Source organism: Mustela erminea, chromosome 12 (genome assembly GCF_009829155.1).
Source record: "Mustela erminea isolate mMusErm1 chromosome 12, mMusErm1.Pri, whole genome shotgun sequence".
NCBI classification, from domain to species: Eukaryota; Metazoa; Chordata; class Mammalia; order Carnivora; family Mustelidae; genus Mustela; species Mustela erminea.
Genome location: NC_045625.1, coordinates 91,307,730 through 91,321,605, shown reverse-complemented (window position 1 = coordinate 91,321,605; position 13,876 = coordinate 91,307,730). Strand labels below are relative to the sequence as shown.

Below are 13,876 nucleotides of genomic sequence, written 5' to 3'. Positions count from 1 at the left end.
CTGACGAGGGTGCTGGACCACACGCCCTCAAGGGGCAACAGCCTGGGTGTGTGAGCGGCTCCCGCTCCAGCCCGCCGCAGTCCTCCTGGCCCTGGCCTGCCTCGTGCTGCCTGAGGGGCTTTGCCGAGGGCCCCCACCCTGGCTCCCCAGCCCCCTGCTGACCGGGAGCCAGAAGGACAGAGCACGGGGCGGGGGCAGCAGCCCCTCTCACTCAGGCTCAGCTGAGCTCTGGAGGACCACCACGGAGAGCGGAGGGAAGTATTTGAAACACACGTGTGGGTGGCCAGTTCCGTCCTCCAGTGACCGTCCCTGACTTAGTACCGGCCGGAAGGAAGGGCCCTGCCATGGAGAGTGTCTTTTGCTGGAACCCCAAAGCAATGAGAATTTAAACAAGAGTCTCCAGCCTGAGTCCGAGATGAATGATGGCACAAAGCAGGGGCCAGTGAAGTACGTGCGCGGAGACTGTGCGCGCACAGACCCCCGGGGTGGGGCATGCGGCCTGCTCAGCTGGCGGTCTGGGCCCACAGACGCTGGTCGTGGGGGAAGCGGTGTGCTAAGGGCTGGACCTCCATCCTCAGAGAGGCTGGGCCTCTTCCTGTGCGAGGGGACAGCGTGTTAAGACACGTCTGCACATCCAGGGGTCTGCTGGCTGCGCGCTGGTCTGTCCGGAGCTTCTGGCTCTAGGATGTTGGTTCCGACCCCACGGGCCTGTCCGTTGTTAGGTAAGGGAGTCAGGCTTCCCCCTGAAATCAGGACCTATCATTTTTCCCGGTATTTTTAATAAAAATATTGACGCCGACAGGCTGATCGCACAGGTGGGAGCCGTGGGGCGGGGGGGTGGCCCTGCAACCCGCGGCCCCCAGAGGCCTAGGAACAGCCACACTTCCATACATGGCCAACGCCAAGCCTGTCGTCCCCTGGGAAGATGCCCTATTCCCACCGACGGCTCTCCTCCGGGCCGACCCCTCGCTCACACGTCCCCCCGTCCACCCCTAGACCTGCGGGCCATTTGCACCCCAGCTCATGCTCCCTGGCTTGACGGGGAGTCTGCGTGCTGAAGGTGGGCCCACAGCCGCCCCAGGCCCGTGAGCCCCCTGCACCCCGCGTCCGTTCTCTCCCACCCCCCGATGGGCAGCCGGCCGCCCGGCCACCCTCCGCAGCACGACATGGCGTTCAGCTCGGGCGTGCTGGAGCGCGGGAGGTGACGCCCGCCGCCCTTCCGGCCGCTCACAGGTCCTTCCCCTGCCATGCCTCCCCGCGGACGCGTCTCGAATCTGACGTCCGCCCGGGGTGCGCGCAGGCACGGAGGCACCTGTGCCCTCCTCGGGCGGGCCCTTCCCCATCATGGCGTCCGACCCGGTGTCAGCGCCCTGCACAAAGCTTTCCTGTTCTTTACTCTTGGGGTTTTGGGCTCCCTGGTTGGGTCAGGACGGATGCCCAAGCCTGAGGTCATCCGGCCTGGTGCGAGTGCGGAATGGCCATTATTTTGATGCTGAAATCCCACATGTGGCTTTCGGCCACTCAGATGGCCTCCCGCCCCGGGTCTGCCCTGTGACCCCGGAGCCGTCGGCACCTCACAGCCGCGCGGACCGAGGCTCCTCAATCCCACATGGCTCTCGTGGCGCCGGCGGCTGGCCCTGGGACCTGCTCCTCGCGGCCCCCCGCCCCCGACAGCGTGTCTGGGCGATGGTTCACCAGGCAGCTGCTGCAAGCGTGGAAATTCAGACGTGTCCTGACACTCCTGTCTGATTGCAGGATTTAACGTCCTTTCGATTCCTGGGGAGACGCGAGGACGGCAAGGGCAGGTGCCCCTTTGACCCCGCGCAGAGCTACACGTCCGTCATGGTTGGTGAGTCCTTCCCCCGGTGGGCGCGGCTCCCTCCGTCTGCCTCCGTGTCCCCTGTCCTCGCGGAAGGCACCCGGGCCTCTCTGCAGACCCCCACGTGAGTGTTTGAACTCATCGTGCGAAAGGGTGACCGGCCACCGCCCAGGGCCACAAGTCAGGTTTGCAGGAGGGGGTTTAGGTGGCTCATGAGATGCAAGTCCTGCATCTCTAGTTCACGGCGTGCACGCCCCTGTTGAGGGAGGTCCCTGAGGTGCCACAGCCTCAGGCCAGGAGTCCTGTGCGCCCACCATTATGTCTGTCACTTCCCCGGGGGCAGGGTCACCTGGTGTTAGCGCCTCAACCCCCAAAAAGACCTTTCACATGGAGCGCACGATTGTCCTGGTCTTGGAAATGCAAGGGAAGGCTCCAGAAGCAGCAGCCCCACGCGCCCAGGAGCAGGGCCATGGTCTGTCCCCTCCCTGGGGGGCGGGGTGCCCGAGCCCAGCTGTGACAGGAGCGCTGCCGCTGACCCCCTTCCTCTTTCGTCCGGGGCCGCTCAAGATGGGGAGCTGTATTCCGGGACCTCCTACAACTTTCTGGGAAGTGAGCCCATCATCTCCCGAAACTCGTCCCACAGCCCTCTGAGGACGGAGTATGCGATACCGTGGCTGAACGGTGAGACACAGGTGCCCCTGCCGCGGGGTTTCTGGGCGGCTCTGAGCCTCCCCGAGGGCACTTGGTTCCCTGCCTCCCCCCCAGGCTCGTGGTAGCTCCCACACGGGGAGATTCTGGAGCCACAAGGACTCCCAGCTCAGTCCCTCCCCGTGGAGCCCGTGCTGCTTTGAGGCCACCTTCCCCTCCCTGAAGACGGATGAAGGCCTGACGGTCCCTGGTGACCCAGGCTGACCGGGCCACTCCCCTTGGGAAGACATGTGTCCAGCAGGTTCCCGCAGCTCCTGTGGGCACTGACCCGCGGGCTGTGGGCTTGGAAGTCCCCCGGGCTCCCGGACGCGGGGAGTCTGGGGGAGCCGGGACCACGGGCTGCTCCGCTGCTGTGGGCGGGGGGCGCTAGGCCCCTGGATCTGCCGGCCGGGGGTCTGAGCACATGCACGTCCTCAGTGGGACTCCGGGGCTGGGGTGGTGTCCGTTTTCACAGGCCCCACGGGAGGGACACGGCACACGCCCCCTCCTGCGTCGCTTGGGGGCAGTGCCCAGCCCCCGCTCAGCAGAGGAGCGACCGCATGTCTGTCGCTTGCAGAACCGAGCTTCGTCTTCGCGGACGTGATGCGAGAGCGTCCAGACGGCCTGGACAGCGGGGATGACCGCGTCTACTTCTTCTTCACCGAGGTGTCTGTGGAGTACGAGTTTGTGTTCAAGCTGATGATCCCGCGGGTGGCGCGAGTGTGCAAGGTGAGCCCAGGCCCTGTGCCCCCGCCAGCTCCCCCACCCCAGGGTGCTCCCGTGTCTGGAGGCCTCGCCACCTGGCCAGGCTCGAAGCTTCCTTTGGAATGTCGGTCTGCCCACCACTTGCCTTCCGTGCAGCAGACGGGTGTGGACGGGCCGCCCCATGCTCAGCCTGCCCTGGGGAAGCCTGGGGGTCCCCCTGCAGACCCCAGGAGTGTCAGCAGGCCTGAGTCTGACGTCCCGTGCCCAGACGTTCCAGGTTCTAGGAAGCTGGTTTTGTTCACTGTGAGCTTGAGCCCTCTGGAGCTGGGATGTCAGCGTGCCGGCACGCGGTGGGGCTGTTTCTCCCGCCCGGCGTAAGCGCGCTCCACTCCAGTCTCGGGTGTCCAGATCGCTGCGTTTCAGGGCTGTCACCCAAGCAGGTCACGTGAAGCGTGTCCGCGTTGTCCCCTGGGGCCAGCTCACTAACACAGGTTTATGGAGGATCCCGCAAAGCCCTTGGAGATGACCTGGTCCTGTACAAGGAGGCGGCCCACGGGAGCCCCTGGTCGGCAGCTTGCTCCAGGGGCCCGCGGTGCGAGGCCGGCAGGGCGTCCGCCGCTGTGAGGCACGTGCGTGGGGACCACCTGTGGGTCCCCCTGTGGCGAGGCCACTGCAGACAGGCCTCTCTGGGTTTCGTGCTGGATGGGAGAGGACGGCGCGGTGGCCGCCGGCTCTGTGCGGCCCGGGGTCAGCGCGGCCTCGGTCCCTCCGGTTGGAGCTGCCCCTCCCCACCACGCATGTCCTTCCGGTTTCAGGGGGACCAGGGCGGCCTGCGGACCTTGCAGAAGAAGTGGACGTCCTTCCTCAAGGCCCGGCTGATCTGCTCGCGGCCGGACAGCAACCTGGTCTTCAACGTGCTGCAGGACGTCTTCGTGCTCCGGGCGGAGGGCCTGAAGGAGCCGGTCATCTACGGGGTCTTCACCCCACAGCTGTGAGTGCGCGGGCCCGGGCCGGGGGGGCGCCGTCTGCGGGCCCATCTGCGGGCCCATCTGCGGGCCCACCGCCCGCGTGGTCACGCCGTGCCCTGCTCCCCAGGAACAACGTGGGGCTGTCGGCCGTGTGCGCCTACCACCTGTCCACGGCCGAGGAGGTCTTCTCGCGCGGGAAGTACATGCAGAGCACCACGGTGGAGCAGTCGCACACCAAGTGGGTGCGCTACAACGGCGCGGTGCCCGCGCCCAGGCCCGGGGCGGTGAGTGGGGCGGGGCCGCGGGAGGGGGCGGGGGCGGGGGCGGGGCTGGGCCGTGGGAGGGGGCGGGGCCGAGGGCGGGGCGGGCCCAAGCGGGCTGGGGCGGGCCGCAGGGGGCGGGCGAGCAGGCGCCCCCTCGGAGCCCCGGAGGTCGGGCTGTTTGATCTCGTGCGTCCCGCACGGAAACGCGGTGTCCGTCGAGGACCTGTGCGCCCCACCCGTGGACCGGAGTCATGTTTTTGGTTTGGTTTTGTTTTTCCCTAAAACGAGTGAATCTGTGTAGAAGCCGGTGTGGCTGCTGGGCCGGCTTCATGGACCGCCCCCGCCCCCCCAGCACCCCCCTCCCCCCCGCGCCCGACCTGGGTCTGACGGTCGCAGGGGCCTGAGCACGGAGGAGCCCCGCCGCGCTGGGCCCCGGGCTGGGATCGCTGCCGAGTCGAGTCGGGTTCCGGGACCGCGACGCGTTTCTGACTTAGGACCAGGGACAGACGACGCACAGTTGCGTGTCGCCGGCAGAGCCGCGCCTGGTGGCCTTGCCCGCGGGCCGTAGAGCTGGGCCTGCCGACCGCTGGGGGACGGCCGCCTGCCCCTCCGCTGGGCCGGGAGCGCGCGGGCCAGTGCGCGGGACCAGCCGCTTTCCTCCCCGCAGTGCATCACGCGCGAGGCGCGGGCCGCCAACTTCTCCAGCTCCCTCAGCCTGCCCGACAAGACCCTGCAGTTCGTCAAGGACCACCCCCTGATGGACAGCTCCGTGACCCCGATAGACAACAGGCCCAGGCTCATCCGAAGCGACGTGAACTACACGCAGGTCGTGGTGGACCGGACCTGGGCTCTGGATGGGACCCCCTACGACGTCATGTTTGTGGGCACAGGTGGGTCCCGCCCCCAGGGTCAGGACCCCAGCAGATCCAGCTCCTCCGCGCTGCGGGGCCCCGCCCCTCCCCACAGGCCCACGGTGCTCACAGGGCTTTAGGGAAGAGTCTCCAGCACTGGCCTCTAAGGTCTGCGACCACCCAAGTCCTGGTCCCTGTCTGGGGGTTCACGTGTGGTAGGTTGTGGCTCACAAAAAGGGAGACCAAGTGCTGCCCGTGGGGCCAGCTGAACCTGTCCCGACCTTCCGTGAGAGCCCATTCAGGGAGAGGGCTAGTGGCCGGGCCCAGCGGCAGCTGGCGGGGCCCCACCGTCGGCCCTGGGGGCTTTCCAGCATGCTCTGAGCCAGGTTGGGGGGAGGTCCTGCCCTCGCCTGCTGGGGTCCCGCAAGGGACGGCACCCCAGAGGGCCAGCGGAGCCTGGGAGCCACCTCTGCTCCTACCTGCCGGCACCATCTCGCCGCACTGATGTCCACTGGAGTCAGCGATGGTTTTCCAGAAAACCCTGAGGCTGACCCAGGCCACACAAGGCCGAGGTGCATAACTACTTTCCCACTTCCAGAGTGCAAAGAGCACCGGTTTCTACATGTCCCATCGAGGCAGAGAGTTGAGAGTTAGGACAGGGACCATTTGCTCCATGGCCGATGGCAGGGCTGGCTCTGTCCTGCCCTCCCAGGCACGTCTCTGACCTCTAGCTTTGCCCTTGCAGACCAGGGCACCCTGCACAAAGCAGTCAGCCTGGAGAACGAGGCCCACATCATCGAGGAGACACGGCTCTTCCAGGACCTCGAGCCGGTCCAGACGCTGCTGCTGAATTCTCAGAAGGTAGAGTGGCTGGGTGGGCAGCCTCGCGTGTCCGTGTCACCAGCAGGCCGGGCTGGCACTCACCCGTCTGGTCCAGAGGGCCTGACCTCCAGGCTCTTACAGAAGGTCCTGGGAACCCTGGGCTTTGGGTGGATGGAAGGCTGAGTGATGGAATGGTCACCGGGGGTTGGCGGAGCCTCACCGTGTCCCTGGGGGCCCCCAGTGTGGCCGTGGGGGCATGCTGGCTCAGGGAAACCCTCCTGCGCCCCGAGCTTGTCCGGGTCAGCGCCTGTCGGCAGGTGAGCTGTTGGTGCAGGAGAGCCGGCTCTGAGCCATGGTGATGAGGCCCACGTGGCCCCCGTCAGGCCCCTTCTCCTGCGTCGGGTCGGGGTCTGGGTCCGGATCTGGATCAGGATCTGGTTCGGCCCTCCCGCAGAAGCTAGGACTGGGTGCTTGAGGCTCTGGGGGCTGCAGTGTTCGTGCACTGGCCGCACTCTGGCAGTGCCTTCGTTACGGGCCCCAAGCTCCGGAGCTCACGCAACTTCCGAGGGTCACAGGATAGCATGCTTTTGACTTTTTTTCTCCACCATTAACAGTGTGAAATCTGGTATGAGCTGGGGGTAGCACAGAAATAGCCAAGGGGCTGGATTGGCTCCGCAGGCTGCCCCCTGTCCCCACGGCCTGGGACACAGGCCTCCCTCTTTCCCACAGGGGTGAGGGGTGCAGGAGCAGGAGGGGCAGAGCAGGCCTGGTCCAGGACCGTGAGTGCAAGCCCAGCAGGCCAGTCCTGCCTTAGTCTCTTCGTGTACCTGGGGGACAGCGGACCCTGTGAGTGGTCCAGCCCTGCCCTGTGGCCAAAGGCCTCACCTCTCCGTGTGGGCGTCCCCATGCTGTGAGCCCAAGCCCGAGGGGCTGGCCGCGCGCCTGTTCCCGTAGCTGCAGAGCTGGGCTCGGCCCGGCCCCGCATGTGCAGCCCTGCTCGGCGGGGCCTGCTCTGCAGGGCGTTGCTCACCTGCTGGGTGACCCAGAGTGCAGTTTGACCCAGAATGCTCCCGGGCCTCCTCCCTGCGTGCGGACAGAGCGTGCCACTGCAGGACGGGGTCCGACAGCCCCTCTGCGCGTCCCCGCAGCCTGCTCTTTGGTGGGGACAGCAGGAAACAAGGGGCCTGGCAGCCAGGCAGGGGACGAGGGAAGCAGCCGACTTCTCGGGCACCCACGGGTCCCCTTTGTGGTGAGCTTAACGTCCTTGGATCTGGTGTCCAGACTCCATCACAGGGTCACGCCCCCTCCCAGCCACTGCTGTGTGCACCTTGTGCCGGCGTCTGAGGGGAAGACGACCCTAGCGCCTAGGCGAGCTTCCAGCGGCAGGTACCTCCCCTGCCCCCACCCCACCCCCGGCTGTGCTGTGGGAACAGGAAGCAGGCAGCCCTCCCGCCCGCCCCAGGCCCGTTGCTCGCAGGCCGAGGTCCGGACCCTGATGCATCCGGGTTGTCAGAAGTGTCAGAGCAAAGGCTGGGCCCCCGGGGGCGGGGGCGGGGAGACCACAGCTCCTCTCCGCAGTGGCGTGCAGACACTCGGGCTTCTGGGCGCGAGGCCAGCCGTCCCGTGGGAGGGAGGGGGTTACGGCTCAGCCCGGGCTCACCTGCCTGTGGCCGGGTCTTGGTCATGTGTCCGTGCCCAGGGGGCAGGCCACACAGGGAGCCGTTGGGGGCCATCTGTCTGTCCTCATGGGGGCCCCTGCACTGCGCCACCTAGACCAGTGGGAAGGCAGCGTGCGTGCCCGGACCCCCACGCCTTCTCCCAGGGTGGGTGGGCTCGGGGGGCTTGGAACGGTGGGTGTGCAGCTACGGCAGCAGGAAGTGGATGTCAGGGAGAAAAAGACCCCCCCCCCCCCGCCAGCTGAGTTGAGGCTCTTGCGGGCAGTCACGCGGGTCTCGGCAGTAGGAAGCCAGCGGGCAGCCCCCGCTGTGGGAACAGAGAGAGGCTGGGCCATGCTGCCCGAGGACACGCGCATTCTTCCGTGGTTACTGATGTGGTGAACACGTGTGGATCAGTTACCGTTTCGACCGTTCACACGTGCACAGCTCAGCAGCCTTACCATTTCCAGAACCTTCTCCGCCTCCCAAAGGGAAACCCTTTCCCCACTGAGCACTAACCCAGCCCCTGGCACCCACCATCCACGTTCTGTCTCTGGGATTTGAGGCCCCCGGGGACCGCATGTAAGTGGGAGCAGTATTTGTTGTCTTGTGACTGGCTTATCTCACTGCGCACAGGTCCTCGAGGGTCAGCTGTGTGGCATGTGATAGGATTTCCTTCCTCTTCCAGCAGGAACACTCCTCAGTTCGCACACGCACATCCTGTGTCCCCGCCATCTGCGGGCGGGCGCAGTCCGCCTCCAGCCTGGGCTGCCCTGAGCACGGTGCTCGGACTTCGGAGTCCTGCTTTCGGGTCCTGTGGAAATAGGTGGCAGACGTGCTGTCTGGTCCCCTCCGAGCCAGGCGGCGGGCTGCATCCGCGTGTTGGTGGGGACGTTCTTTGCAGAACTCCTTCAGCGCCAGGCCCCAGCACGGGTCGGATGTGGCTGTCCACACAGTGACTTAGCTGGGAGGGCCTGAGCCCTGGGCTCCCAGGGCCATGGGGACCCGTGAGGGCCAGGGCACAAGCACGTGCACCAAACCTCATGCCTGGTCAGGTGGTTTTTCTGTCTTTTTAAACACCTTTCATTATGCAGTCGTGTGAGGTCCACAGAGGCATTGGGACGAGGGGCAGGGACCCTGGGCCTTCTTTCCGCGTGGAGGAGCTCTGCAGGTCCAGCGCCCACGGGACCCCAGACATCTGGTCATCACCCCCACCCCCACCCCGATCCGAACAAACGTCTGCTCCACTTCCGAAGACTCACTTGGCCTGGGGCGCCTTACTCCTCAGCCCCTGTGGCCGGGGCCAGTCCCCATTGGTCTTTGTCTTGGTGGCACGGTTAACTGCAGAGAACTGTCCGTGTTCTGCAGAACACTGCGGTCTCCTCATGCTTGGACGGGGCTGAGGGTCTGGGGCCCTGCTGGCTGGAGCGCGTGGGTGTATGTTCAGCCTGTGGTGCCTGACGCTTGCTTGTGGGAGACCTCAAGGCTGCTGTGTTGTTCCTCCGGCCCCCAGACTTGTGCACCTGCCGGCGATCGCGGCCCCAGCAGGTGTTTACTGCCCCTTCTCTCGGTATCGGGTTCTTGGTGGCTGTGCCTTATGGGAGCCCGGCCCTAAGGAGGGGGTGTATGCAGAGAGGGGAGCCCGTGGCCCCCAGGGTCCCTCAAAGTCGCCCGCTCGGCCCTCCCGGAAGCCCTCAGCTCTGTAAGCCATGTGACCCCTGGACCGTGACCTAGTGTGGCTTCCTCTGCCCGGTCCCTGCCGACAGGGAGGGGCTGCCTGGGCCAGCTGTCCGCAGCTTGTTCTCAGCGGACAGTCTGCTGCAGAGGGGACCTCCTTTCAGCTGTGCCTGTGCAGAGCGGGGGCTGGGGGGGTGGGGAGGGGTCACAGGCTAGGAAACGGAGGCTGGCCTCAGGGGAAGGCTGTGCCCTATCTGGGTCCGAAACTGAGTTCTGTTAAGCTCGGAAATCTCAGGGTTAACCAAAAGATGGGGCGGTGGGTGGGGGTCGCGGGGAAGGGAGTGTAGACACAGTGCGGAATTGCAGTCCTGCGGCCGTGGCTGCCTGTCGGACGGCGGCCCGTGCGGGAGCCCCATCCCCGCTGCGTAGAGCGCGGTCAGCCTTGCCGTGTGCCGGGCTCTCCGCCGCGCGGTCTGCTGGTCTCCCGGTCCGCGTGCTCCTGCCTCGCAAACCTGGACAGGACAGCGCCTGGCACGTCCTTGGTCCCACGTGCTGGAATCCTGCACGCTTCCCTGCCACTGGGCACCTTTCCTGGCCCCGCCGGGCTCGGACCCGCCCTAGCCGTCTGCGCACGGCTGCTCAGGCTGGGCAGGCCTGACGTGGGGCTCCGCCTTGTGCCGCTTGATCTCTGGCGGGTGGCGCGGCTGGGAGTGCGCGGCTGGGAGTGCGCGGCTGGGAGTGCGCGGCTGGGAGTGCGCGGCTGGGAGTGCGCGGCTGGGAGTGCGCGGCTGGGAGTGCGCGGCTGGAGGGGCTCTGTGCGCGCGGAGGGAGACCCGTATCCACGCAGGTCCCTGGAGGAGACGAAGAGGGCGCGGGGGCCCGGAGGGCGGAGCCCATGCGTGGACTGGGCTGGAGACCCCACGGTGCCCACCTGCTCATGGCTCTGGAAGCTCCTGGATGAGCAGACGCACGCACACACGCGCCAAGAAGTCCTGGCGCCGCGTCCGCGATGGCCACCCCCTCACCTGCCTGCCCCATCTCACCCCGCAGGGCAGGAAGTTCGTCTACGCGGGCTCCAGCTCGGGCGTGGTGCAGGCCCCCGTGGCCTTCTGCGAGAAGCACACCACTTGCGAGGACTGCGTGCTGGCCCGCGACCCGTACTGCGCCTGGAGCCCGGCCAGCCAGGCCTGCGTGGCCCTGCACCTGCCGGACAGCCACAGCAGGTACCGGGGGGGCGCGGCAAGCCGGCTCACCCGCCCGCGGGGTAGGCGCGTGCGCGTGCGCGTGACCGTGCCCGCTTGTGTTGCAGGGATCTGATCCAGCGGATGAGCGGAGACACGGCCGGCTGCCCCAGTAAGTGGCTCCCTGTCGCTGCGCTGCTCCCGGGCGTCACTGAGCCGCGGTGCTCCGCTGCTGGGGCATCCTGTACCTTGTGTTCCCCCTCCTGTCCCCAGAACAGAGGGCGAGCATCCCTGAGGATACTGGGGCCGGCCCGCCTTCCCTTTGAGTTGCAGAAAAGGGTGTTTGAAGCCACATAGCGGGTCTGTTTCCTGGAAGGGCACTTGTTGTCCAACCCAGGACGTCCGCCCTCGAGACGCTGCTCTCCGCGTACCTTGGGCTGCTTCAACGACCCAGACAGCCTGGCAGTGGAAGGGAGGGTGGCGAGAGAGGAGTCCTCAGCCCTCTGCGAGGCCACCGCCGGGTCAGGCTCATACCTCTGTCCCCTGGAAGGCAGTCGCGCTCCTGTCCCTGACCCGACGGCGGTCATCCGCTCGGGCAGCTTCAGGACGGGGCACCGGGGGCACTGAGAGGCGGCGAGCCCTGCAGCCGCCAGCAGACACGCGTGGTGCGCAACTCAGTGCGCGGCCACTCGGCCTCCCAGGAAGCCAGGGCTCCAGACGTCATCCGGCCGCCCGGTGGCCTCCGGGTACCGTGTCCCGCTGGGCTGCATCGGGGCCCGTCTCTGCCGTTCTGTCACGCGTGTCTTTATCTCCTTAGTCGTCCTGGAAGAGTCCATGTTGCTCCAGTGGGTGGAAAGCTTGTGTTCTCGTGCGTGTTAACCTGTCTGTAAAAGGAGGGAGGCAGCGAGCGGGTCGTTGACGCTGTGCACGTTTATTTTGATGTTCCAGATAAAACTAAAGAAAGTTTCCGGCAGCATTTTTTCAAGCACGGCGGCACGGCAGAACTGAAATGCTCCCCGAAGTCCAACCTGGCCCGGGTGGTGTGGACATTCCAGAACAACGAGCTCAAGGTCGAGGGCCCCAAGTACGGCCTGGTGGGCAGGAAGGACTTGCTCGTCTTCAACCTGTCGGAGGGAGACAGCGGGGTGTACCGGTGCCTGTTGGAGGAGAGGCTCCAGAACAGGACGGTGCTGCATGTGGCGGCCAGGCATGTTCTGGAGGTCAGGGTGCCCCCACAGACCCCCGCGGCCCCCACCACGCCGGCCGCCCACGCCGAAGGGGACAGGACCCCCCTCAGAGTGTCAGCGGAGCCCACCCCGGGCCCCCCAGCCCAGACGCCGGTGGTGCTGGGCCCTGCACTGGGGGCCATGGCCCCGCCGCCCAGCCCCACGCCCAGCAGCACGCCGTGCAAACCCAAGACCGTGGTGAACACGGTGCCGCAGGTGCACTCGGAGAAGACCGTGTATCTCAAGTCCAGCGACAACCGCCTGCTCATGGTCCTCTTCCTGCTCTGCTTCGTGCTCTGCCTCGGCCTCCTGTCCTACAACTGCTACAAGGGCTACCTGCCCGGCCAGTGCCTCAAGTTCCGGTCTGCCGTGCTGCTAGCGAAGAAGCAGCCTGCGGCCGACTTCTCCGAGTTCGAGCAGAGCGTGAAGGAGACGCTGGTGGAGCAAGGCAGCTTCTCCCAGCAGAATGGGGCGCAGCCGCGGCCAGCCCTGGACACGGGCTACGAGACGGAGCAGGACACCACGGCCAGCAGGGCGCCCACCGACAGGGAGGACTCGCAGCGGCTCGATGACCTCCCGGGCCGGGACAGGCCCTTTGATGTCAAGTGTGAGCTCAAGTACGCCGACTCGGACGCGGACGTGGACTGAGGCAGCCGCACGGAGGCCCCGGTCGGCGTCGCATGCCCGGCCCCAGGGCGGTGTGGGGAGCCCGTGTCTGTGCACCTGCTTCTGTGTCTCTTCCCTCGGGTCGAGCTTGTGAGTTGGTTTCTTTGTCCTTTTGGAAAGCGGCGAGCATTGCACCGGCCTCCTGCGGTGGGCCACGGGCGGGGACAGGCCCGCGGGCTACGGTGGCGGCTCCCCTCTGCCCCTGCTCCCCGCCGCCCCTCGCGCCTCTGGTGCCCCCCAACCCCCCGCCCCAGAGCAGCAGCCACTGAAAGATTGTTTCGTTCCAGATTGGAAATGACATTTGTGTTTATCAGATTGGTAACTTAGCGCCTGTTGTCCAGATTGGCACGAACCTTTCCTTCCACGGGATTATTCTGTAGGGTTTTACTTTTTTTGTGTTGGGTCGTTTGGTTTTTAAGTCACTAAAGTAGATGTTTTCAAGTTTAGAAGTCGCACATCTTCCGGTTTCTGTTGCGAGGACAGGCTCCAGCTTATTACGTTGCTTATGATTCTCAGGGATAAACCTACTTTGGCCACATGCGTTCCTCCTGCTTCCAGAAACATGGACAAAACCATCTCTTGAGCACACCGGTATTTTTTTTTTCTTTAATTTTATTCCTTGAGGGAAGTGTCATACTCAGAGAGATTTCCTTTCTGTACTTTTTCTGTTTTAATTCTTTTGAAGAAGAGAGGCCAGTGGGTGGCTGTTCTATGAGCCTGGCCGGGTCCCCAGGATCAGAGGAGCCGCCTGTGTTGCCATCGGATGCTCACAGCCGCTGCTCGAAAACTCCTGTGCAGACGGACAGACGGACGTCCACCGGGGCACCTTCCGCCATCCGCGCGGCTTCTGTAACTGTCGCTCCCGCGCGGCCGCTGCCCACGGGACGCCCCGCTCCACCGGCCAGAGCCGGCCCCACCTGCGCGCGAGCTGGGCGGCGGCAGCCACACAGGCCATCTCTCCGCACACGCCACGGAGCCGCAGGGTGGCCCACGCGGCTGGCGCGGTCTCTCTCGGCGCGCACGGGAAGGACGGTGTGGCCGCGGCGCTGTCACGGCGCACCTGCTACTGTGTGCGCTGGAGGCGGTGGCGCGCTTGTCATAGCGGGGAGCAACACGGATTTCTGTGCCTGCGTGGACAGTGTCCTCTTCAGCATGAGACTGAACCGTTTTGGTGTAAACATTTGTGTTTTATAAGATTTACTTTGTTTTTATTTTTCTACTTTGAATTGTATACATTTGAAAAATAACCGAATAAACGAGAACCTTACATCCTTGACGTGGGCCTGTGACTTGCCGCGGCTGCCGGGAGGCACCCCCGTCCCTCCCTCCTGTGGGGCGCGGACCGGGGCAGGTCTC

The 13,876-nt window shown here is 65.8% G+C and overlaps 1 protein-coding gene across 6 annotated transcripts in view; it reads left to right on the top strand.

Annotated features, from left to right (window-relative positions):
* SEMA4D (semaphorin 4D) overlaps positions 1-13,876 on the top strand; it is a 34,863-nt gene that overhangs the window by 11,375 nt on the left and 9,612 nt on the right. For 4 of the 6 annotated variants that reach the window (XR_004277606.1, XM_032308572.1, XM_032308568.1 and 1 more), the window contains exons 6-14: positions 1,756-1,849; positions 2,387-2,500; positions 3,084-3,235; positions 4,027-4,202; positions 4,307-4,463; positions 5,110-5,332; positions 6,039-6,154; positions 10,498-10,670; positions 10,757-10,800. Coding sequence is in view for 4 of the 6 variants with exons in the window: in XM_032308572.1 (XP_032164463.1) it covers positions 1,756-1,849; positions 2,387-2,500; positions 3,084-3,235; positions 4,027-4,202; positions 4,307-4,463; positions 5,110-5,332; positions 6,039-6,154; positions 10,498-10,670; positions 10,757-10,800 (1,249 nt within the window). In the remaining 2 variants the exon portion in view is untranslated. Of the gene's footprint in view, positions 1-1,755; positions 1,850-2,386; positions 2,501-3,083; positions 3,236-4,026; positions 4,203-4,306; positions 4,464-5,109; positions 5,333-6,038; positions 6,155-10,497; positions 10,671-10,756; positions 10,801-11,576; positions 13,797-13,876 lie in introns of those variants that run through there. The other 2 variants (XR_004277605.1, XM_032308569.1) reach the window with 2 other exon arrangements.